This window comes from Anabas testudineus, chromosome 6 (genome assembly GCF_900324465.2).
Source record: "Anabas testudineus chromosome 6, fAnaTes1.2, whole genome shotgun sequence".
Classification (NCBI taxonomy): domain Eukaryota; kingdom Metazoa; phylum Chordata; class Actinopteri; order Anabantiformes; family Anabantidae; genus Anabas; species Anabas testudineus.
The window spans coordinates 15,447,995-15,471,860 of record NC_046615.1 but is presented as its reverse complement, the minus strand read 5'-3'; the positions used below and the strand labels follow the sequence as shown (position 1 = coordinate 15,471,860).

The 23,866-nt window shown below is 38.2% G+C and overlaps 3 protein-coding genes across 7 annotated transcripts; 2 read left to right on the top strand and 1 right to left on the bottom strand.

Moving 5' to 3' along the window:
- Window positions 1-47: 47 nt before the first annotated feature.
- On the bottom strand, window positions 48-3,574 carry LOC113165741 (aromatase). 3 transcript variants are annotated; one of them, XM_026365445.1, is made up of 10 exons: window positions 3,491-3,574; window positions 2,815-2,983; window positions 2,361-2,511; window positions 2,121-2,275; window positions 1,798-1,974; window positions 1,578-1,692; window positions 1,373-1,487; window positions 1,125-1,287; window positions 806-1,047; window positions 48-721 (listed from the first exon to the last, which is right to left on the bottom strand). In XM_026365445.1, exons 2-10 carry the CDS (start codon window positions 2,954-2,956, stop codon window positions 461-463), a joined length of 1,521 nt encoding a protein of 506 aa, XP_026221230.1. In that variant the 5' UTR covers window positions 2,957-2,983; window positions 3,491-3,574; the 3' UTR covers window positions 48-460. The 3 variants fall into 3 exon arrangements, with proteins under 3 accessions (XP_026221230.1, XP_026221229.1, XP_026221231.1); XM_026365444.1 differs by having other exon boundaries at window positions 2,815-2,964; window positions 3,491-3,573; XM_026365446.1 differs by having other exon boundaries at window positions 2,815-3,013; window positions 3,491-3,568.
- A 1,044-nt stretch (window positions 3,575-4,618) lies between these two features.
- Window positions 4,619-13,323, top strand: LOC113165695 (gliomedin-like). The gene is made up of 25 exons (XM_026365390.1): window positions 4,619-5,101; window positions 5,597-5,648; window positions 5,749-5,766; window positions 5,850-5,921; window positions 6,367-6,459; window positions 6,868-6,987; window positions 7,970-8,047; window positions 8,162-8,227; window positions 8,305-8,388; window positions 8,537-8,617; window positions 8,848-8,937; window positions 9,034-9,096; window positions 9,579-9,644; window positions 9,737-9,823; window positions 9,903-9,995; window positions 10,672-10,707; window positions 10,901-10,990; window positions 11,079-11,171; window positions 11,272-11,307; window positions 11,502-11,591; window positions 11,688-11,780; window positions 11,908-11,964; window positions 12,091-12,216; window positions 12,304-12,454; window positions 12,592-13,323. The coding sequence occupies exons 1-25, from the start codon at window positions 4,778-4,780 to the stop codon at window positions 13,049-13,051; spliced, it is 2,619 nt and encodes an 872-aa protein (XP_026221175.1). The 5' UTR covers window positions 4,619-4,777; the 3' UTR covers window positions 13,052-13,323.
- Window positions 13,324-14,373: 1,050 nt separating this feature from the next.
- On the top strand, window positions 14,374-23,851 carry clpxb (caseinolytic mitochondrial matrix peptidase chaperone subunit Xb). Of its 3 annotated transcripts, none has more exons than XM_026365281.1 (15): window positions 14,374-14,521; window positions 15,201-15,276; window positions 15,966-16,126; window positions 16,221-16,335; window positions 17,331-17,485; window positions 17,613-17,772; window positions 18,218-18,259; window positions 19,004-19,180; window positions 19,319-19,483; window positions 20,707-20,795; window positions 21,035-21,199; window positions 21,284-21,583; window positions 22,063-22,155; window positions 22,238-22,344; window positions 22,428-23,850. In XM_026365281.1, exons 2-15 carry the CDS (start codon window positions 15,222-15,224, stop codon window positions 22,516-22,518), a joined length of 1,875 nt encoding a protein of 624 aa, XP_026221066.1. In that variant the 5' UTR covers window positions 14,374-14,521; window positions 15,201-15,221; the 3' UTR covers window positions 22,519-23,850. The 3 variants fall into 3 exon arrangements, with proteins under 3 accessions (XP_026221066.1, XP_026221067.1, XP_026221065.1); XM_026365280.1 differs by having other exon boundaries at window positions 14,395-14,652; XM_026365282.1 differs by lacking the exon at window positions 18,218-18,259 and having other exon boundaries at window positions 14,394-14,652; window positions 22,428-23,851.
- Window positions 23,852-23,866: the final 15 nt, after the last annotated feature.

Here is a 23,866-nt window from a genome sequence, read left to right as displayed (position 1 = left end):
GATTGTTTATTCAGTAAAGGCCATAATGTGCTGCAATTTATTTCATACTGGTCAGTGTTTAGTTTTTGCTACATGGAAACAAATACATCTACACAAGTATTTACTGAATGAGCATTGTTTAGTTAAAGTTTATATCACATGATAAAAAAACTTTAGCAACATCATACCCATGTTGATTTGGTGTCACTTTGGCATCAACCACCCTCCCATTCACATTTGTTAGTGTGTTTAAAGAAGATTAGAAGTGTGTTTCTTCCATACTTGTCTTTAATGCACAGTGTGACAGAAATTAACTACTGTAGAAAAACAGTAAATGGAGAATAAAAAAGTGGATGATCAGTAAAGATAATGTTAATATTCAAGTTCCTAATGACTGATTTTCAGTGTGTACTATCTCTAATCATTATAGTATATTGTTGCTTTGATTATATTTACTCTAAATGAAAGAACTAATGCAGTTTTACACTATAACATGCTGACTGGGTTGGGCTTGTGTCGGTCGAGGGATAAAGTACATATTCAGGCTGTTGTCATCCTCCACAGGCTGCTGTGACAGGTTGTTGGTCTGCCGGATGGTGCTGACGGTGCAGCCTTCACGAGGACACACTGTGTAACGAGATAGCAGAGTGACCAAGATGGCCTTCATCATCACCATGGCGATGTGTTTGCCCACGCAGGAACGAGGCCCGCAGCCGAAGGGCTGGAAGAAACGACTGGGCACCTGGAAACAGAGGAGGTGAAGACCAAACTGTTTTTATTTTGAGATTATTTTCATGACAGAGACACATGACAGGCACTGACTTACTGTTTTGTCAAAGTTCATCAGACTGAACTCTTTTGCTTTTGGGAAGAATTCAGTCTTATGCATGAGACCTATGTTGAGAATGATGTTGGTTCCCTTTTTGATTTTAGTGCCTTCGATGTCGTCATCTTCAAGAGCTTTTCTCATAGTGAAATCAACCACCGGATGAAACCGCAAACTCTCGTTGATGAAGCTCTCCAGCACTTCCAAGACTTGATAATCAATGCTTTCAGCAGTTTTTTCACCTGGAAATGAAAACACTGAATTTATCGTCTTACACTGGAGACTGAAAATGAGATTTACGCAGCACGAAAGCACTCACTCAATGCAGTGTTTATCTCCTCAACGATCCTCAGCTCTACGTCTGGGTTTTGTTTGAGCAGCATCAGCATGAAGAAGAGGCTGATGGAAAGTGTGTCAGGTGCAGCAATCACCATCTCCAGCACACACTGCCTCACGTTGTCTGCTGAAAGTTCTCCGTGGTTCTGTTAAAGGGAAAGATGAAGGTAATCAGAACATAGCAGACACACAGTATTGTCAGTAACTCATCATTCATCAATGGAGACTGACCTGGGCAAGGATGAGCTCTGTTGCAAAATCAAGCTCATCATCCAGCTTTTCAGTTTCATTAATAATTCGTCTTTTGATCTCTAAAAGGCTCTCCATCACATCTTGCAGCTCTTGGCTGTTGGCACATAAAGAAACACAGAGGCTGGGAAATCACAAGCTAAACGTATGGGAGTGAATTGCTGTTGTGTGTGTGTGAGGACCTTACGCTGCTCTCTTATGCTTGTTGTACAGCCATGCAATCTTGAAAAATAGATCGGGCTTTATCAGAACTGTTTGCCAGGTTTCAAAGTAGTTGTGGATTTTCATCAGCAGGTCCTTCTCTGAGTTATTATGAGGAAAGAATAATCAGAAGCTGCTGACTTCAGAACAAGAGCTGGAAATATTATTTACTGGCAGGAAATACACAGCTTTAACATGCAGCTGACCGTTGAGCGGCACCCTGAGGAACAGCCTGTTGGAGATGTCCACCACTATGGTTCTCAGCAGATTGAGAGCGTCCACGTGTCCGGAGGCGTTGGTCATCTCCTGCAGATTGTCCAGATGTTTGGCTGTGGAGCTGACACAGATTGCCACTGTTCTCTGGAGGCCGGGGCCTGTCAGAGCTGTAAAACAACCACAGAACAGTAAAATACCAGTCGCTGTGAAACCTGCATCTGCATGGGTGTGAGTTATTTATTTATTTATTTTAGCCTGTTACAAATGGGAAATAAATGAAATAAGACGCTCCAGTATACTTCTTCATACTCACCTTTAGAGAAATATGTCCTCACTTTTTTCCACAGTGGGACATCACTGTTGAAAATGATACCCCTTCCTTCCATCCCAATACATTCCAGCCCTTTTTTGCTCCCAAATCTGGCCGTGTACTGAGCGCTCCTCAAAACATGGTACACCGCAGACGACCTAAGAGTGAATCCAGGCTTTGACTTTGTCTCTTTACAGATTAAACTGAGTGTTTTTAAAGAGTTTTATCTGAAAAAAAACTTGCCCACTCAGAATGAGGGTCTCCTCTCCATTAATCCAGACTCTGACAATGCTGCCGTATTTGTTGTTGTAGTAGTTGCAAGCTGTTCCAATCCCAGTCCAGATGAATCTGGCGTAGGAGAGAATAGGGCCGAGTCCTGCCAAAAATGGAGGACCTGCCCGAAAGATACAGCTTGTGAGGTATAGAGCTACAATATGTATATGTGTAAGCACCAAAGTGAGCTGCAGTGACTGAGATGGACACACTTTTTGCTCTGTGATCAATGTGGAACGGGGGCAGCAAAGAAAAAACAAGGATTTATAATGTGATATACAGGAATTTCAGGGAATTTACTGTATGTAATAATTTAATATCAGTGTCACAGTACAAAACACCCAGAAACAGTTTCAAATGAGTTCTGCATGTAACCTAAATCAACCTATACCTACAGACACCTGTACAGGAAATCATCTCTTACCTGGTACGTGTGAATGTTTTTTTTGCCTCCGGCCAATAAAGAGCAGCAGCAGCAGCAGAAGCAGAAGGGCAGTGACTTCGGACACTGTATCAACCCCCATGGGGCTGATGGTGAGTGTCTCCAGCGACAGCATCCCCGTCATAACTCCAGCTAAGTACAACACACACACCTGAGCAAGGTCGCTGTGTTTACTCTCTGCCTGGAGATGAAGTTTTACTTGTGTTTCTGTCACCTTACACCAGCAGACTAACCAAGCCCATTCATTTGTCAAACACAAGAGAAGAACCTTAATCTGTGGGCAGCCGTGCATTTCACCCTTTTTAATACTCTTTTCTTGTACTGGGATGTAACACAACACCAGCACACATTAAAACCAAAATACACCTGCACAAACCTCAATGATGAAGCATTTGTTTTATTGAGAAAATCCACATATAAGAAGTTATGTGATTCTTATTCTCTCTCTATTGAACATCATGCACTTTAGTAATAACCATGTCAACCAAAATATATTCAGGTGTTGGAGGAATAAGGTCAAAGCGGTCGACTAAAAGCTAACAAGTTATGTATTGACATCAGTTTAAATATTTTTTAAAGCAGTCCATCAGTATTATTATTATTATTCTTTTTATTTTAGATAAATTTCTTTAATAAAATTATTAAAGAAAATACTTACTGGTCTTGTTGAATTGCTCCTGACAGGTTAAAGTGCAGCTTGAGGCAAAACCAGTGCTTCACTAGTTGTAACGATGATCACTACTCTCCTACCAAATAAATCACAGTGATTCAGGTATTTATAAATCCTTGGTTAAGCCTTCACTTTGCTGGTTGCTTAGAAACACTGCCACTTTAGGGTTACAAGTACCATTACATGGCAGCAACACTGAACAGCCCAGACGCCGAAACCACGAAGCAGCTTCAAAAAGAACAAAAAAACTTTTTTTCTATTCACAAGAATTCAAAAACCAGAGGTCTTTCATCGACTGTGCTCTGCATTATTTTTTTTATCTGGGCTTACTTCACATTTAGCTTTGTTGTAAAGAAAGGAACCCCACTGTCGAATTCATCCACTGAGGAGGCTTTTCAGGGGGAAATTAATTAGCTGGGTCAGACTGACCTGCCACAAAGGAAGCAGGGATTTAACCAGCAGCTCAGAAAAGGGAGAAAATGTCATCTATACCATTTCAAACAACTCATTTAAAGACCTCTGTGTAGAAATTATTGTCAAATTATGCATTATCTACTGTATTTACATATACACAAAATGAAATTGAATGCAGAGGTTGTGTACTTCTAATCAACAGAGTGCTTATGAATAGCTGGTAAGCTGTTGATCAAGGTATTGGCTTCACATTTAAGGGTTCAGATAGGGCTCTCATTCCAAATTGGCTGAAAAACACGCTTTCCTCATTTTAACTCAGACTAAATGCGAATAATTAGAGCTTTTCTCAAATTAAGGAAACTTTAAAAGTAACTTTAATTCCTTATTCAGAAATGCACATTGAGATAATTAACTGAGAAAGAGGATATTTAGACACACACATATCCACAGTTTTTTACTGAAAGGACTGAAAGCGCTTTTGTAGATCCGAAGAATGTTCCCTTTGTTCACAACCTATTTATTCCACTTCCATGTAATTTTGTGTAGGGCACGAATGATGAGAAGCACTACACAGTCTGCAGGATTTGTCATTCTGGAAATATGTCAATTAGCTGCTTCTAAATCAAGCAAGCCCACAGATTTAACTGTAACTGTTTCCCAGATGCTGGTTGTTGCGCAATGCATCATGCGGTTCCCTCTACAGACAGATTATGACATGTTTATTCCCCTCCAACAGCTTGAGTGTAGGTTCCCTCTGACATCGCTGTCTGTTGGCAGGCTTTCAGATATGTGCTGCATGTGCATGTGGAGTTCAGAGCCCAGATCACTCTGCAGTGGAGAACCGGCATACAGGGCACGAAAATGAAGGAGAGCAATGGAATTAATCTCGCGTGGAAAGTGGTGCTGCTGGGGATGAGCATGCTGCTGCTCCTGAGCTCTGGAGGTTTAGTGTTCCTGCTCGTTCGGCACCAAGAGCTGAGAGAGGAGCTGGTGAGGCTGGAGGCACAGATGCAGGAGATATCGCAGATGTGCAGGCTGCAGGCGGCAATCCTGCCTGCCGACCCTGGAGAGGCTGCAGAGGTGAAGAAGCTTCAGCGCAGCAGGAGGAACCAAGAGGGAGAACCAACAGAAGAAAGCCATGACAAGAAGAACATGATGATGATGATGACATACTCCATGGTCCCTGTAAGACACCAGAAGGCTTGAATGAGGGCTTTTTTTGTGAAATTGTGATTATTACACGTCATGACGTTCTCATTACTCTCACTATGAATTTATTGTTTAGATATTTAACAGAAACATTTCTTCTCTCTTCCCTTTTGGGATAAGAGGTACATTCATGTAATGCAAAGAATCCCGGAGTCTGTTACAGTGATTAAGAAGGGCTCTGTTTTTCTATAGAGAGTTTCCTGTATTCTGTAAATACTTGGAGTATTGGAGCGTGACTGCTCCTCCCTCTACCCTACTCACATCCTCTGGGAAACAGTATTTCTTCAGTGGGCACTGCTGCATGTTTTGACAGGAGAGACAACAAGTTGATCACTAATGCAGAAGTTTCTTAACTGTTCTGGTGGATACAGACTTACATAGACCAATATATATTATATAGGTTTGATAAATGTTTTACCTGTTTCCCAGTCAGCACTTACTTTACTGTGTGTGTTTTTGTTTTTATTTCAGGTGAAAGCGTTTGTAGATCTGTGTGGTAGCTCCAGAGGAATTTGTTTAACAGGTGCACATGAAATATTCTCCACTGCTGCATCATGTTTTTGTGCTCACTAGTGCTCCTACTGTGGTCCCTTGGAGTAATATTTGATTTGTTTTTCTTCCAGGTCCACCTGGGCCTCCAGGTAAAAACCGACACTTTAGCTGACATATCAAATGTTAAACAAGCCTTTGTTATAGTACATAACAAAGTACCTTTGCCCGTTAGGTTTGCCTGGTAGAGCAGGTTCACCAGGACCGCAGGGCGCGGCAGGGCCGGAGGGGAGACGAGGAAGAAGAGGTGAGAGATCTCTTCTGTGGATCTAAAAACAAAAATGAAGCCAGAAACAGGTTCGAAACAGACGTTCATTGTGAAATACGGTTGCACAACATGAGCATCCCACTCACTGTCTACAAGGGACCCACTGTTTATGGCTCCCACACAGCTGGTGGAGAATGTTTACTGGACTGATTACACCTTAACTATGCTGCATGTTGCTGTAGCTTGAAGAGTTTGGAACAAGAAAGTCAACTTGTGGACAAATCGTTTATCTTTCATTCAGTTACTGGGACATTTCAGTCTTCTCTAAGGTATTACAGACTTCCCCAGTTGTGTTTAGAAGTTTTTGATGTTTGATCATCTGGTGGCAGGTTCATAGTACTATAATTGAAATGTATTCTTGTTTTCCTGTTGTAAACTCAGTGATTTGAATTTAAAGTAACACACATATCCATGTGTACTGTAGGACCCCCTGGTGAAAAAGGAGACCCAGGACCTAAAGGAGATCCTGGGCCCCTCCGAGTGAAAGGCGAGAGCTACAATGCCATTCTCATTGAGGGTGAGAGGCGACGTCATACTTGAACCTGATATGAATAATGTACCAGGAAAGAAAACACCATTGAATATTTCCCCAAGACTCAGTCACAAGTCACAATTTTAACAAACACACTGAGCCACCACTTCTGTGAACTATTCCCTGATCATTTTTATTATTATTATTTTGGTTTAAGGATGATTATTTTCTCCAACATAAAATGAAAACATTTTATGTAAATTAGACTTTAAATTTTATAGTTAAGTATTAATATATAGAGAATTCATACAGTAACCCACCTGTTTTTATTTTATTGTTGCAATTGAGCAGATTTAATGTTTTTTAGATTAGTTTTTTTATGTCTGACTTACAGCTATTTATATTATAGTCTATATAGTCTATCTTATCTTATCTTATCTTATACATTTAAAGGTCCTCCAGGTCCAAGGGGTCCACCAGGCCCACCTGGTCCACCTGGTCCAGTCTGTTGTTATTCTAACGAAGTGGGTAATGAGACCAGAGAAGACATTCGTCAAACCAACATGTTGATGGGTAAGAACTTATTTACATGTCATCTGCAGAAAACATTTAATCTTAACAGTTAAAACTCCACAAAATGGCACCAATTTAAAAATGTTTAATCTGAAACAAACAAAAAGAAATGAAACATATTAAAATTATGTGTATTGACATGATGTAATGTATTAAAAACTTTTCAAGTTTGTGTCAAAAATATCAATTGAAACTTCTCTTACTAAGATAGTACTCTAGTACCGTGCCTGTTTTACCAACATATGATGAAATACAGTCTTCATCTCAATCCCACTGAGAACAGTCCAACAGGTTTACAGCCAGGATGCTGAAAATACTGAGGCCATAAGAAACAATCTTTAAATTAAAATCTGGCCTTTCTGATTTTAATTTAAAGAATTTTTCTTAACTAATTGTGACCAAAAAGCATGTTGAGGACCACAGGTGTGGAGTGTGAGGAAAGTCGTGGTGATTATTTTTTTCTTCTCTGGCAATATGTGGTGATTAAATTATGCACATACATGAATACAAGAATGCATCCCAACAGAAGCAAAGCAGAGTCTGAATAGACACTCTTTTAATTATTTACATCACCTTAGCTTTTCTAAGTGTTGTATATTTCTATTAATCTGATTATTAAATAACAAAAAATAATACAACTAATTTAATACATGTATTTAAAAGCAGGGAACATGTCCAATACCTTCACAGACCATCAGGGGGCTGCAGACCACACGTTGAAAACCTCTGTCTAGAATATATATCTATGAAGAATAAATGAAAGCTGTATTAATCTTTTGGCTTTAAAGTCAAATGCTAAGCCTGTAAAACATCCACCCAGCGATGGTTTGTAATAGTACAATAAGTTCCCCAGAAAACAGAACAAAGTCCTCCAAAAATAAGACAAACAGGAGCTCAGTGTTCTCAGTGTCTTTATGGTTCATTCACCATGAAAGTAAAAACAGAACTAATCCGTCCATGTTGCGTCTTTCTGCACATGTAGATTCCCCTCCTCCGACCAGCGAAGCCTTCAGTGAAACAGAAGCAGAAAACATAAGCAGCTCACCAACTTACAGAAATGGTAGGAAATCATTCAGCCTTTATAAATAGTGTACAACAATTTAATGTTTTAGATTATAGTGGCTGTTGATGTCATTGGCAAGTCTGTGTGATAGCTCCTAATTATTTTCTGCAGAATCACCAACACTGCATGATGTCTTCAATGATTCTGCAAAGCTTCTAGACACAAACCTAGAATCTGGTAAACAAAGACAAACTAATCTTTAACTATATAGAAAAAACATACTTTACTCAAACCAATACGTTTTTACTTCCTAGAGTCGGTATTATTTAATCCACTCTACGGCCAAGATGATACCAACACAGAAAATGTCACAGAGGCACCTGTAAAATTAACAACAGGTGGGAAGAAATTAACTAATATTACACATAATTGTAGTTTTTAATTTCTAGTGAGTGAAAATATAATTGTAAACAATCTCATGTTTGCCTCTTGTATATTAAAAACTCAATAAGTATCATTAATATAATGTCTGATTTCATTCTGCAGCCCTACTTTCTGGAGATTTTGGTCACAACAGTGATGCCTTCAGTGGCAGTGAAGATATCACTGATACTACAATGAAAAGTGGTAAAAACAAACATGTCATGTATTTGGTATCCATTTGAATAATGTTGTGAGTGATAAAAGTATTTTACTGACAAACAATGTTACTGATTTTATTTTGTTCCACATTAGAAAACCTCAATCTCACTGCTTTGATAAAATGTAATATTAGCTAGTGATGAGATTTCTGTGTGACCACACAGCGTCTAGTTTGATAGACAAACTCAACCCAGTACTGTTTTATTTTTCGACAGAGTTAGTTCCACCTGGTGCAGACTACAGTCACGACTGGATTGAAACCAACACGCAGGATGTTACAGAGGCACCATTTAACTCCTTAACAAGTAAAAGTTGTATTCACTCATTTATTTTAACCTAAGTTACTTTCAAACTGTGCTTGTTTAACTGAATGTCACATTTCTTTCCAACACTAAATCCAGCTCATAATGCCGGTGATGTTGTCAGTGTTACTGATTTTGAAACACTTCCAGACAGTATATATTGAATCTGGTAAGAAACCCTCTGAGTGACTGAAGTGCTTTATTGACTATTTACTGACATTATTGAGTTATTTAAGAGATCGATGAACAGTACAGAAAACAAAACTTCTAAACGATATAATAGATTAGGGGTTTCTTTGGCATAGTTATTTTAGTTTTGTTTGTTTGTGTCGTCAGAACAAACGTTTCTAGCAAAAACTGTTAATTTAACAAACATTTTTACTTTATTTATATTAAAACTAAATCATGAATATTTATGTGTAAGTATGCAAAGTACAGTTTCATATTCAACACAGATACACCAATACAGTCACTAGAGGTGGATGTTATGTTTTAAAAAATAATTTTATTATAATTAGTGATCATGACTCTAAAAACATTATTTATTATACTATAACAGAGATGCCTTCAATGGCGGCGGAACACATTCCCTCAAATATGTTTTTGATGAATGATAAAATCTCTTTTTCTTCTCATTTGTTAAGACTCTTCATATTCACCCCGGGACAACACGTTCAATGTAACGACCTTTGAGAGATGGACAGAACCTGGTGAGGAAACACTGGATTATTTACTTGTTATTAACATTTATATTTAATGTCTGCATCATCTCCTCTAGTTGAATCTCTGCTTCTTTTTTCAGACTCACCATCACCAACAGTCAACAACATGGAGGCTTTAAATGTTACTGACTCTGAGGAAGAACTTTTAGACTTAATAATGCAACTTGGTAAAGAACTGTTTTGATTAGTAAGATGACTGCAAAGGCCTAGCTCTGACTACATAAAAAAATACTTTTTATTTTCTAGAGTCAGTATCATTTAATGAAGACGAAGGTCACAGCACCTTTAATGACTCCAACACCGACAATGTTACACAAGTACCAGCAATATTATTAAAAGGTTGGAAGTTCTATGTGCTGATATATATTTAAATTTACTATGAAACATCTGCTCAACATCAGTATTATATGAAACTTAAACGTTTCATTTCACTCTGCAGCACCACCTGATGTGGACCAAGTACTCACAGAAAGTGGTAAGAAGTTGTATTTGATATCAGTATTGATTAAACCACATTAAGGTTTAACAATTAGCATTGTATTTAGAAGGCTGATTGATTTAAATAAATAGAGAGTACTGTTAGTATCTACTACTACTGTCATATCGCTGTAGTGTACTTAAGTAAATAACAGTAACTACATGTATCTCCTAATCTTTTGTTCTGCAGAGACAATAACCCCACATCCACTTACTGACTCTGAGGAACTTCTAGATCGAAAAAGGCAACTTGGTAAAGAACTGTTTTGATTAGTAAGATGACTGCAAAGGCCTGGCTCTGACTACATAATAAAATACTTTTTATTTTCTAGAGTCAGTATCATTTAATGAAGACAAAGGTCACAGCACCTTTAATGAATCCAGCACCGACAATGTTACACAAGTACCAGCAATATTATTAAAAGGTAGGAAGTTCTATGTGCTGTATTATATTAAATTAACTATGAAACATCTGCTCAACAGCTGCTCTGTAACATCAGTATTATATAAAACTTAAACGTTTCATTTCACTCTGCAGCACCACCTGATGTGGACCAAGTACTCACAGAAAGTGGTAAGAAACTGCATTTGATATCAGTATTGATTAAACCACATTAAGAAAAAAATAAGCATTGTATTTAAAAGGCTGATTGATTTAAATAAATAGAGAGTACTGTTAGTATCTACTACTACTACTGTCATATCGCTGTAGTGTACTTAAGTAAATAACAGTAACTACATGTATCTCCTAATCTTTCTTTCTGCAGAGACAATAACCCCACATCCACTTGATGACAGTAGAGATGCTTTGACTGTTACTGACTCTGAGGAACTTCTAGATAGAAAAAGGCAACTTGGTAAAGAACTATTTTGATTAGTAAGATGACTGCAAAGGCCTAGCTCTGACTACATAAAAAATACCTATCAATACTTTTTATTTTCTAGAGTCAGTATCAATTAATGAAGACGAAGGTCACAGCACCTTTAATGACTCCAACACCGACAATGTTACACAAGTACCAGCAATATTATTAAAAGGTAGGAAGTTCTATCTGCTGAAATATATTTAAATTAACTATGAAACATCTGCTCAACATCAGTATTATATAAAACTTAAACGTTTCATTTCACTCTGCAGCACCACCTGATGTGGACCAAGTACTCACAGAAAGTGGTAAGAAACTGCATTTGATATCAGTATTGATTAAACCACATTAAGGTTTAACAATTAGCATTGTATTTAGAAGGCTGATTTGAAGTAATAGAGTACTGTTAGTATCTACTACAACTACTTTAGTATTGCTGTAGTGTACTTACTGTAAGTAAATAAAAGTAACTACATGTATCTTTTAATCTTTCTTTCTGCAGGGACAATAACCCCACATCCACTTGATGACAGTAGAGATACTCTGACTGTTACTGACTCTGAGGAACTTCTAAACACAAAAAAAGAAACTGGTAAAAAAAACAACAAAAAACAAAAACAAAACAGTCTTGAGCTGCAAAAATACCTTCAAGAAACACTGTTAAATCTAATGCTGTTCTGTCTTGTAGAGTTAGTCTCGTTTCATCAAGACGACAGCCACAACATCAATAATGAGACCAACACAGAGAATGTGACAGAGGCTCCAAGAAAATCGTTAACAGGTAGAATCGCTCTAAGAAAAGCAACAATGACAATGACACCGTCTTCTGTATCTGATGCTGCACTGTAACACCATTGTGTCTATATCATGTAGTGTCTGTGTAGTATATATTTCATTTGATTTTATAGCTCCAGTTTCTGTAGACCTGCCTCCGAAGAGGGATGTCCACAAAAACAGTGGAAAAGGTATTGATCCAGTTATGAAAAGTGGTAAAACAATGTTTTTCTAAAGTTGAAATTATGTATGTTCTCTGATTATGCATCAATTGAAAAAATGTTATCACATACTGAAACACATCTTTATTAATTTAGAGTGCATTATTAAAACGATTAAATGTAAGGAGAAAGTCACCAAAATGCAAAGCACGTTTGGAGCCTGGCTGACGGACGCAGCGTGGCCGAACCAGAGTCGATACTGGGTGGCTGATCATTTTTCAGGTGATTTAAATAGCAAATAAAACATTCATCACACGGCTTTCTAACGTATTGATTATTTGACATACTATGCAAACCTTTCTGCCCCAGGTCGAGTTTTGGTGGAGTACAGGAATCATTCAGCTTTCCAGAGCAGAAGCAGCAGTACGATAGATGTCGGAAAGTACTACCAGGGCTGTGGTCATGTTGTGTACAATAAGTCATTTTACTTCCACAAAGCAGGAACAAACAGGCTTATAAAGTAAGATTTTTACTTTTACAGTATATAAACATTTATTCTTTTCTTATTCATCATACTGTAACTATTCATCTTTGTGTTATGTACTATAACGTGTGACAGTACTCAGCTTACCCCTCATCAATATTTTGATTTCACAGATTTGACCTGAACACTGGGAAAGCAAACAGTCTGATCATGGAAAACAGCAGATATTGCAACTTGAATTATCTTTTTCCCAACTCAAAAACATATTTCAAGTTTGCTGTGGATGAAAATGGACTGTGGGTCATTTTTGCGTCAGACACAGGTGATCAAACGATGGTTGCGAAGCTCAACTCCACCACATTCTCTGTGGAGTCTGTCGTTAACACTTTGTATCCTACAACTAAAGCAGGAAATGCTTTCATTACTTGTGGGGTGCTGTACTTTACAGATGACAGTGACAGAATAGTGACTTATGCCTTTGATTTAAAGAAAGAAGTTGCACTAAATGCAAGTTTTGACTTAAGGCCAGCTAATGGCATTTTGGCTATGCTGTCATACAATCCCAGCAAAAAGCTTTTGTATATGTGGGACAACAGCAGTGTGAAAACATGCAGAGTTATAACCTCAAAGTGACCTAAACACAACCAAAAACCTTGTAAAAAGAGAAATAAATTGATTTTTTATGCCAGTTGGTTTACATGGATTTATTTAATTTAATAAAAAAAGTAAAAACATACTGGATTTAATCCCAATTTATGTCTTCTTTAAGAAGATTTTACATGGTAATTTAACATGACATGTGGATGTGATGGGGCCCCAGGTGCCTCAGGTTTCACTGTCTGTTAAATGTAAATGTTGTTTGGTAATTGTTAAATTAAAAACATTAAATAAAAAAAAAAAAAAAAGGAAACACATAAATGTACAGATGATGAGATGCAATGGTGGTCAGTAAGGACTGAAGAGACCATTAATCCAACAAAAGTTGTGCAAATGTCTTAAAGCTTTATTCTCATGATTTAAGGGCTGACATGTGCTCTCTGCAGTCGTTAATTTTTTGTCTTTTTTTTTATATGTTTTTCAAAATTTTAATTATTATGCGCAACAAAACTGAATTTTGTTGAAGGTCACAATAAAGACATATTGTTGATTTATACAAAGAGTTTATTGTGTCCAGTTGCACAGTTTACTGATTGTTACAGAATATGCTCCATAATCCTGTTTTTCCTCTAAAACCTGTGATTATATGTAAAAATGGGAGTTGACTGCTTGTTCTTTATGACTTCTTTATGTTTTTGCTATTAAACTGTCAATGTCGAGACAAGAGGAGAACATTTGTTTTTGCTTTGGTGTGTTGTAATAGCCTTTTGTGTATAATTTATTGGGAGAGATTTCTCAGTTATTTACTATAAAGTGGTTCACAGGATGCATGATGCAGCCTAATTTGTTGTTACAGATAAAAAGTCACTGGCTTCGGTCCCTGTTGGTATCCTGACCGTGGTTTCAACAGTGAAGGACCCAGCAGTGGACTAATGCTGACTCACTTAAAATGGCTAAGAAAGGTCAAGGAAATAAAAAAGGTGAAGAAAAAAGTCCCAGGGAGATTTTTGTTCCCACCCCACCTGACTACTAGTTGCTTTACTACTACATCATTTTCCTCAAGCCTAGGTCTTGGGGATTCCCTGAATTTAGTTTAAAATAAATATACCTTATGAGTCGTGACTCAGTTTTATCAGCTGTTTTAATGTTGCGACCTCAAAATTCAGTTATCACTGAATTTCCTGTTACATATGCGTTACATATTTACGAGGATCACCATAATGCAACACCCTTCCATACGAGGGACATTTGAACGCACCAATACCCTCTGCCGATCCTAAAATATCTGGATGGGTGTGAACTGCTTAGACACAATGAGACCTCCATGTTACTTAGACCGTTCCCACTGATTACACCACGTCTGTTCTACTGCTATCAGGAGAGCGCTAGCTAGCTAGCAGCGAACCGACCTAGTTTCCAACAGCGAGCGTTATATCACGTTGGGTCGTGTCCCTCACTGGGAAACAGCGGCCTTAACAAGTCAGCGCCTCACAATTAATGTATTAGGTACTGTGTCATTATTATAGACACACTGATCTGACGAGGTGAAATAAGATAGCCAAAGCTGCAGTGACTTAGCACATTTGTTTTTCCGAAGCGGTGTCGCTGTCAAGACTCGACTGGTTTCATTGGAAGCTGTGAGTAAAACGACCAAGCTAACGTTAGTTAAACGTTACCTCGACATTTGGTGTTATAGCGGTAAAATAAAGGTATTTGGCTGCTCATCCCAGTTTGCGTTTCTGACTGCAGTCTATTTATTACAGCGCTGAATAAAGTCACCCATCTAAGCTACTCTGCTGTTTACCCAACTGGGCTGTTTGTCATTTCCTCCGGTAGAAAGCTAACGCTAGGTGGCTTTGCTCGGGGCCTAGCTTATCGTCATAGCTAACGGCTATTTATTTAGCGTCAACACAGTTCGCTTTATTGTTTATATTTTGATTATTGTTAGCGTTATTTAGTAGGAGGTGATTGATGTTGGTGACACAACTGACCAACACAGTTCGATTGGTAAAACATTAATTTCTTTAGTACTTAGCAGCAGTGACGACCACTTTCACTGGTTCATGAGATGTTTTGCTAATGCTAACCGGGCTCTCCTGTTTACCACAGCTGCCTGTTAGCCGTCAGCTAATTTAGCCACCTTATGTTTGCTGTTTCAACATCGTAACTTTACGTTTATTTTCAGGGTTTGGAAACAAAAGGAGTTATGTCCTGTCCATGTACCTCGGCTGCCAGGTTGTTTCTTAACACTGCTCACAGAGGTAAGAATAATAAAGTCACGGGGCTAAAGCTGCATGACACTGTGCTTTTTAGTACAGCCTGTAAAGTAGGTCTCCAGTTAACCTAGATCTCTGCTTGTTATGACAGTCATGCAATGTCAACAGCAGGTGGAAAACTTACTTTAGAAGTTTAATACCTAGAGCTACGCTAATGTTGTTATATAATCTAGCTATTATAGACTTTTAACTACAGCTGTCACCTAGTTTTAAAACAATAATGCATAAATATTTTACTAAATAGTGCAAGTTATTTATAGCCAAACTAACTTGGTAAATCAACCAGCTTAAAAAACGCATAACCGCTAATGGCAAATAAAAAGCATGCAAAAGCTGCACCATATATAAATACTATGGACTTTGTGCCTCTCATTATGAAATGTGGTTCAATTTATATGATGATTATCATATTTATGGATCCCAAACATTAGCAAAGTAGCAGAACTTAGCAATTTAGCAGCTTGGATCACAATAGTTTGGTATTTTTCTTTTAAAAATGTATTATTAGAATAATTGCAGATTAATTTTATTCCGGTTTACTAGGTTGAGTTGCATAATCCTCTTGTTTCAGCGTAGTTACTTGAAAGATGGGAGCCATTATCATTATTATTATTTTGTATTACATTGTTTTACCATGGTGTTAGTAAGCAAAAAAGATGTTGCTGTTGTTACAGGATTGTCCTGCTCTAGGATTCAGTGGTTTTCTCTGAGTCGTCAGGGGTCTCGGGAAACTCATTTACCACTCCGGGTTGGGGTGAGGTCATTTTCAGAGACTGCTGTCTGCTATGCCTCTAAAGATGGCACAACAAAGGACAGTGGAAATGATGGTGGAAAGGTAAGCTTCTTGGAGGATAAATCTTCCACTGTAGAACATCCCATGTACAAATTATAATAATTTAATGTGTACTGACCCAGTCACATTCACACAGAAAAGCATCAGCGAGGGGAAGAGACTCTCTGGCTCTGGAGGATCAGGCAAGGGGGGAGGCCAGCTCCGCTGCCCTAAATGTGGAGATCCCTGTACACATGTAGAGACCTTTGTATGTAAGTAACAAAGTATATTTATAAGATATATTTTTACTTTATTTTATTAATTCCAGGGACGTTGCACATGAATCAACATTGCTGTAAATGAGCAACAATGTAACAACACAAGTGGTCTGATGTGCATGTAGAAGCCTAAAAATAGAAAGGAGTAGGAGTAAAAGAATATGACATTTAGGTAATTAAGGAAACATATTTATCACGGATGTTTGTTTAATTCACACATACAACAACACCTTCTAAAGATGACACAGATAGAAGTGCTAAGTGTGTGAGCTGAGGTGGAGGTGACAAATGTTTCACCAAACAAAACAAAAAAATATAATAAAGTAAAGATGACAGGTTAGGAAATGTTATGTTTCCATAATATAAAAACACAGCTAAACCTAAACTTTAAGCCACTGAGGGGCTGCTAGATGGAAAAAAGTAATTGGCGTGCTTGCAAGCACTGTAAATGCTGACATGACGTCAAACTATTAGAACTGTGATTATCAGACTTGTAACTTTCTAAATTTAATATTGTACATTTTGTACAAGTGATTCACAGGACAGAATGCACATACTTTTATACTGATGATCACTTGCAGCTGTCTACTTATGTTCTTTTCTCTTGAGCTCATTTACATAGAAGCTGCAATTTATCCCTATCTGATGGTAACCACATATCCTCTTGCAGTGTTAATGCTGTTTGGTGATCTGGCAAACATTAGACCAAACTTAGCATTTCATATCAGGTGATGTCATTATCAGGTTTCTCTGTAGAATCAGACACTTGCATAACTTTCCTGCAACAGAAAACCATGTCAGATGATTTTTTTATTTTTTTTGCATTTCTTGGTGATTACGGCACTATGAGCACCTTACACAAATTTATTTGTATTTCGAATATCAGCATAATCTGCATCCATGAACAGTTGTTTTTGCTGTGTGTCAGATGTTTCTCTCAACCAGGTTGTGAAATGTCCTTAAGCATTGAATGTGTTTTTCTTTTCTAGCATCAACACGATTTGTCAAATGTGAGAAATGCCATCATTTTTTCGTGGTTCTGTCGGAAACAGACTCTAAGAAGGGCCTTAACAAAGAGCCAGAATCTGCTGCGGAGGCAGTAAAACTGGCATTTGCACAAAAACCTCCACCTCCTCCCAAGAAGGTGAGAAATTGGGACCAAAGTAGTCAACATACAGTATGCTTTTAAATGCCTTTCATGTAAGTGTTACTCATAGGATAAACGTTTTAAATTTAAAATGTTAAAATGTATAAATGACTTTTTTCCCCAGATATATGCTTATCTCGACAAGTATGTTGTTGGCCAGTCGTACGCAAAAAAGGTGTTAGCAGTTGCAGTATACAATCACTACAAGCGCATCTACAACAACATCCCGGCTGGGAGTCGACAGCAGGTGGAGGTGGAAAAACAGCCTTCTCTAACACCTCGTGGTCAGTACTACTGTTCTGTCGAATATTCTGTTGCTTGTTGGTATTTCTCTTAATTTTAGCATTGTTAGTGGTCTCCTATAATCACTTGCTTTTTGGGGTTGTGTGGTTGACAATAGACTCATACAGCAGTTTCTCAAGAAAAGGCTGTGTGAATAGTGAGATTCTGCTATAGTAAAGATATAGGAGATGCAAGATTACGCCTGAGAGGAATGTTTTGTACACAAAAGAGCTTAAAGAAACGCATGCAATTGCTGAAATCTGTCAACCTTTTGTATGTACAGATGAGGTTGCCTCTTTGGCCCTGAGTTACAACATATCCTAATCTGTATTATTTGGCATTTGTTCAATCATTGTCACACAGAATTGCATACATATTTTTGCAGGATTACATTGTTAATGTCTTAACGATAATATTGATTTGAGTACTTTCATCCTCTCCCTGTAGAGCTAGAGATGAGAAGACGAGAGGATGAATACAGATTTACAAGTAAGTGACTGGTTGTCTTTACTGTCATTCTTATCATTGACTTAAGAGTAAACACTAAAACAGCATGTTTCTGTTTTTTTGTTTTTGTTCATGAGTTGCACAAATGCCAAAATGTACAGATCTCTTTGGCTCCTCCATTAGTGCTTTGTTTTGGATTTTTCAGTGAGTTATTTCTAGTATGATGTTTGTGGTAATGCTCTAAATTCTTACTTGTGTGGGTTGTGTCTGCTTCGTTTAAGCGGGTCTGGTATGCGAGGCTCTTGTTCACTTGCTGTTTGGCACCCTAATCTTATTGTACTATGTTGCAATGACAATAAAGTTGATCTATCTATCAATCTAAAGATTTAATTCTAAATGTATTAATTGGTATCTTTTCTGAAGCAGTATGAAAGTGAAGCAATAATATAACCTGTTAATCTGTGATTGACCAGACAATAAGATAAGGTAGCCTAGTGACCTACATTCACATCTGCACTTTTGCTATTTTCAGTCCTTCCCTCTTCACTTAGTAACGCCACACTGGCACTGACTGGGGCATGCATATTTTTAGCCTGTCCCTGGCAACTGTTACTGTTATGTACAGAGTGACACAGACATTATCAATGATTGTCATGTTTACGTTGTACAAAAATAGCTCAAAGGGAAACCTTTCAGTTGCTTTAGGATTTGTGATATGTGAAAAATACAGTTCATAGAGACCTACTTTTTTCAGTTCTTAACCCAGTAGTTTGTTTGTTGTTGCAGAGCTGCTGCAGATTGCAGGGATCAGTCCTCATGGAAATGCTCTGGGAGCGTCCATGCAGCAGCAGGCGAGTCAGCAGGCACCTCAGGAGAGGAGGGGCGGCGAGGTCTTGGACTCCACACACACTGATATTAAACTGGAGAAGAGCAACATAATACTTCTAGGCCCAACTGGCTCGGGTTAGTGTTGTTTCAACATTGCCCTAAATTGTAATATTGCACAGTGACACAGATGGCCCAATATGCAGTTTATAGGTAAACATGCATCCGCCATGCCAAATGCAAAAATTATATCATGATTCCTCTAATTATTCACAGGAAAAACATTGCTGGCACAGACACTGGCACGCTGTCTCGATGTTCCCTTTGCAATTTGTGATTGCACCACGCTAACTCAAGCTGGATATGTAGGAGAAGACATTGAGTCAGTTATTGCCAAACTGCTACAAGATGCCAACTACTCCGTGGAGAAGGCACAGCAAGGTGGGCAGATGGACTAAATTTAATAGCAGCGTAGTGTCTCCATGCTTGTGATAGCCAGAGACGGATTCATTTAATTTAGTTGGTTTTAGTTTGTTTTTACATCCCTACATTCACTGTGTCTATCTGTATGGCCACCATATTCTTGTGAATGTGATACATAACGAATGCTTGGAGGGAACTGTCTACTACTACTGTATTAGATTCTGTCAAAGGTCAAAAGGCCGCAGTTGCCTCATGTTAATCCAATTCTTGTTTTTATGTCTCAGGAACAACTTTAGGGAAAGTAATATAAATTTAGTACAAATTGTCACTTGGGTTAAAGGATGAACCAATTAGATTTTGGTGGCCAGAGGTCACCGTAACCTTGTGTATGTCCCCTTCCCGTCAGTGCTTTATCTCAGGAATGCCTGGATGAAATTTCATTACATCTGGCACAAATGTATAAACTGTCTGGATGGACGTGTATAAACTATAATGCCACTGGTTAGCAGAGGTGTACAACTGCAATGTGGTTATTCTAGTTTTTTTATTTTATGTTTAACAAGAAAAAAGTGCAAAATATATATTTTATTAGTTTTGTTGTTGTCTGATATTAACATCCAATTAAAGATGGAAAAATTTCAATTGATTGACTTTTGGAGAATGTAGAACCAGCAAATCACAGCCTGTAGTATTAAAAAGACAGAGCTGACACATAACATAAACAGGACTGGTGTAAATTTAAGGTATATTCTGAGTTTAAGCTGCAAACATGTTCAAGTTAGTAGTAGCATTAGTGACAACAATACCTGCATCAGCTCATGTGTAGGACAGTAGGAATACCTGTTTGACAACAGCAAGAAGTTAAATATAGACCTGAAACGCAAGGTAAATGCTCTCTAATGTATATATGAAAAAGAAAAAGTTGTTACCAATTTAATGTAAAGTCTAGAAAACATATTCATGTAAAAAAAGATACATTTTAAGTCTTTCCCCTCCCTGCATGCATAAAGAATTTGACAGTCTTGATCTGGTTGGAGACTTTTTCAAGAACAGGAAGGAAGCAGGAACAGGTTAAAAATACATGTTATCTAACTAGTGTCAATAACATCCATAAACTGTCCTGTGTCCTAGATATTTGCAAGGTTTCAATTTGAATAGTGTTGAATTGTGTAGTGGGGTCAAATCTCAGTTTATGGTTAGAAGTTGAACTTAACACCGCTGTCTTCTCAATTCATACGCAGGTATTGTGTTTCTGGATGAGGTAGATAAGATTGGCAGCGTGCCTGGAATCCATCAGCTGAGAGATGTGGGTGGAGAGGGTGTCCAGCAGGTCAGTATTCATCCAGACTTGCACTAAACAAAACCTTCAATGAAAACATTAGTTCATAGATATCAAGCACTTAGTGAGGTTCAATGGGTAAAATGAATGTTAACTGTATTTCAATTTGTAGAACATAGCAATAGATTTTACATATTTACTGTAACTGGTCTCTTGTTATTATTTTTTTCGTACTTTAATTGTCTGAGATATGTTGCTAGTATTAACACTTCTTTTTTTCATCTTGTCAGGGTTTACTCAAACTCTTAGAAGGCACAATTGTCAATGTTCCTGAGAAGAACTCCAGGAAACTAAGAGGAGAAACGGTACAGGTAGATACGACAAACATCCTGTTTGTTGCATCTGGTGCCTTCAATGGACTTGACAGAATCATTAGCAGAAGAAAGAATGAAAAGGTAAATTTAACTGCTCTTATCTAATGACCCAGCAGGTCTTCCGCCAAGATTCCTGTCTCTAACTCCATTCTCATGTTTCTTCAGTACTTGGGTTTTGGAACTCCCTCAAACTTGGGTAAAGGCCGGCGTGCAGCGGCTGCTGCAGACTTGGCCAACAGCAGCGGTGAGACAGACGCTGTAGCAGAGATCGAGGAGAAGGACAGGCTGCTGAAGCACGTCGAGGCCAGAGACCTGATTGAGTTTGGAATGATCCCTGAGTTTGTTGGTCGTCTTCCTGTAGTCGTTCCTCTGCACAGCCTGGATGAAGAAACACTTGTGCGAATCTTGACTGAACCACGCAACGCAGTGGTGCCCCAGTACCAGGCTCTGTTCAGCATGGACAAAGTAAGGGCTCTGAAACCGTACACTGTTAGGCCACATTCAAACACACTCTCAATCTGCATGACAAATGCCGCTAATCGCTGTGGCGTGTGCAGTATGTTGTCACCCAAAACCCTTTTCAGACATGATACTTTAACAAACATTCGTCCGTCTGTTAACATGACAGCTTTGTCATTCAGGCACTGGTCACTTTCATGTTAATGTTTCTCACAGCACCACCAAGATTATTTTAGTTTAAAGCCACTTTAAACACAAAAGTCAGACTTGTGTTGAAAGTGACGTAACTTAGACTCACTAGGTCCAATCTAGGGTGCTCAGACATGAAGCAGACACGTTTAGATGCCATAAGGTTAATGGAAAGTAGTGCAGGTCTAATAAGGGCTTATAAGTCTCAAAATCATGGATCTATTCTCAATCTGTTCTTTCTGAATCATAATTACAGCTGGATTTAAGAATGTAAGATCTGAATGTTTTTGTTTCAGTGTGAACTCAGTGTGACTCAGGATGCCTTGAGGGCCATAGCAAGAATGGCTCTGGAGAGAAAAACTGGAGCTCGTGGGCTCAGATCCATCATGGTATGTAAATTCGATAAGGATATACTATTTTTGTTTTACTTAGTTTTTTATGTATTATTGATGTTAAGTTTCTTATACACAGGAAAAGCTGCTTCTTGAGCCCATGTTTGAGGTCCCACACTCTGACATCATGGCTGTTGAGCTCGACAAAGATGTTGTCCAAGGAAAATCACAACCCAGATATATCAGGTCAGTGTCTTGCTCATGCTCGAGGTCCGATTCTTTAGTTGTCGGATTTGAAATCTGAACCAGAGTCTCCGTTTGGTTTTCAGAACTCCAGCCAAGGAGTCAACAGAGGAGGAATACGACTCGGGCATTGAGGAGGAGAACTGGCCTCGGCAAGCGGACGCTGCTAACAACTGAACCGCATGCCACTCATTTCACCTAAAGACAGTTTTATCTGAAATCATTAGATCACTATGAGCCTTTGGATACCAACTCTGGGTTTTATTATAGCCCCTGACAAACAAGCTATGGACATAGTATTAGAGGTAATGAAGGCTGCTTGTTCTCACTGAGGAATGATTTCACGATGAACAATTTAAGAGAGTGCGACAACCCTTGGTCCTGTGCATCAGATGTTAATTCTTTAGTGGTGCACTCACAGGGTGGACCTTTATAAAATACTTCAATCTCTGGGGATTGTTAACATTTTATCTATATAAAGATAATTCAGTTTTATTCATGAAAGGATGAGTAGCTAGTTTTTCTCTTTTTGTGGTGATGGGCTCTAATGGCGAGGGAAGCAAATGGAATTTATGGGATCATAACTGTAAACTTGAAAACATGGGGTGCTGAGAAGTTGTAGATGGGATGTTACCGTGTCAAGCAATGCCTTATATCATACGGGCATAGTATTCCATGAGCTCATCAATATTTTGATGTTTTCTTCATTACACCATTGTAATAATGGTGCTCACAGTGAAATCAGGCTGTAAATGTCAAGCTACACTGACTACGTAGCATTTATATGAAGTTTGAATAACATGACCTCTAATTAGAACGTATTGTGTAATGCACCAGCACACTAAGCACAACAGGTTTAAAAATATTAGTGACCTTTTAAACATCCACAATGGTTATTTTCCAGTGCTTTGCTTCCTCCTCTAGCCCGCGCCTTTTAGGGAATGTATATGAGTTGACTCACAGACCTTCAGCGTATCAGAGGGCTGTTTGATGAGGCAGGTTGAGCACGTTAGCTAGGGAACGATGAAGTGTTAATGTAATATCCTCTGAGTTTTTGTTTCGTCGTAGCTGTAATCCGCTATTTATGACTGAATCATATTTTTAAACCAGATATTCAATCTTAAAAATTCACTGTTTGCTGGTTGGCACTATAACGCTGCTTTGTCAAACACCCCTCAGAACGGCAAGGTTTTTTAATTTGCTTTGTGTGCTCCTGGGTTAGAGACTCATCTCGCCTTTAGTGATGTAACATCCATAACAAAGGTACCTAAATTCACATTTCTATATGTCATGTAATCAAGTCTCTACCCAAATACTCTTTGCCTGAACCACGCTGCATACTTAAAATGCTGTTATACTATAAAATGAGATTAAACTAGATCTGTTCTCCTTTTGTTTTAAGTTTCCTTTTCTTTCAGTTTCAAAATTGTTTTTCTCTGTTTTCAGAGGTCTGTTACAGAACCTGTAAACCCCCCTCCCTCCCCCCAAGTTTGTGAATCTTAAATTTATTGTGATTGTTTAAAAT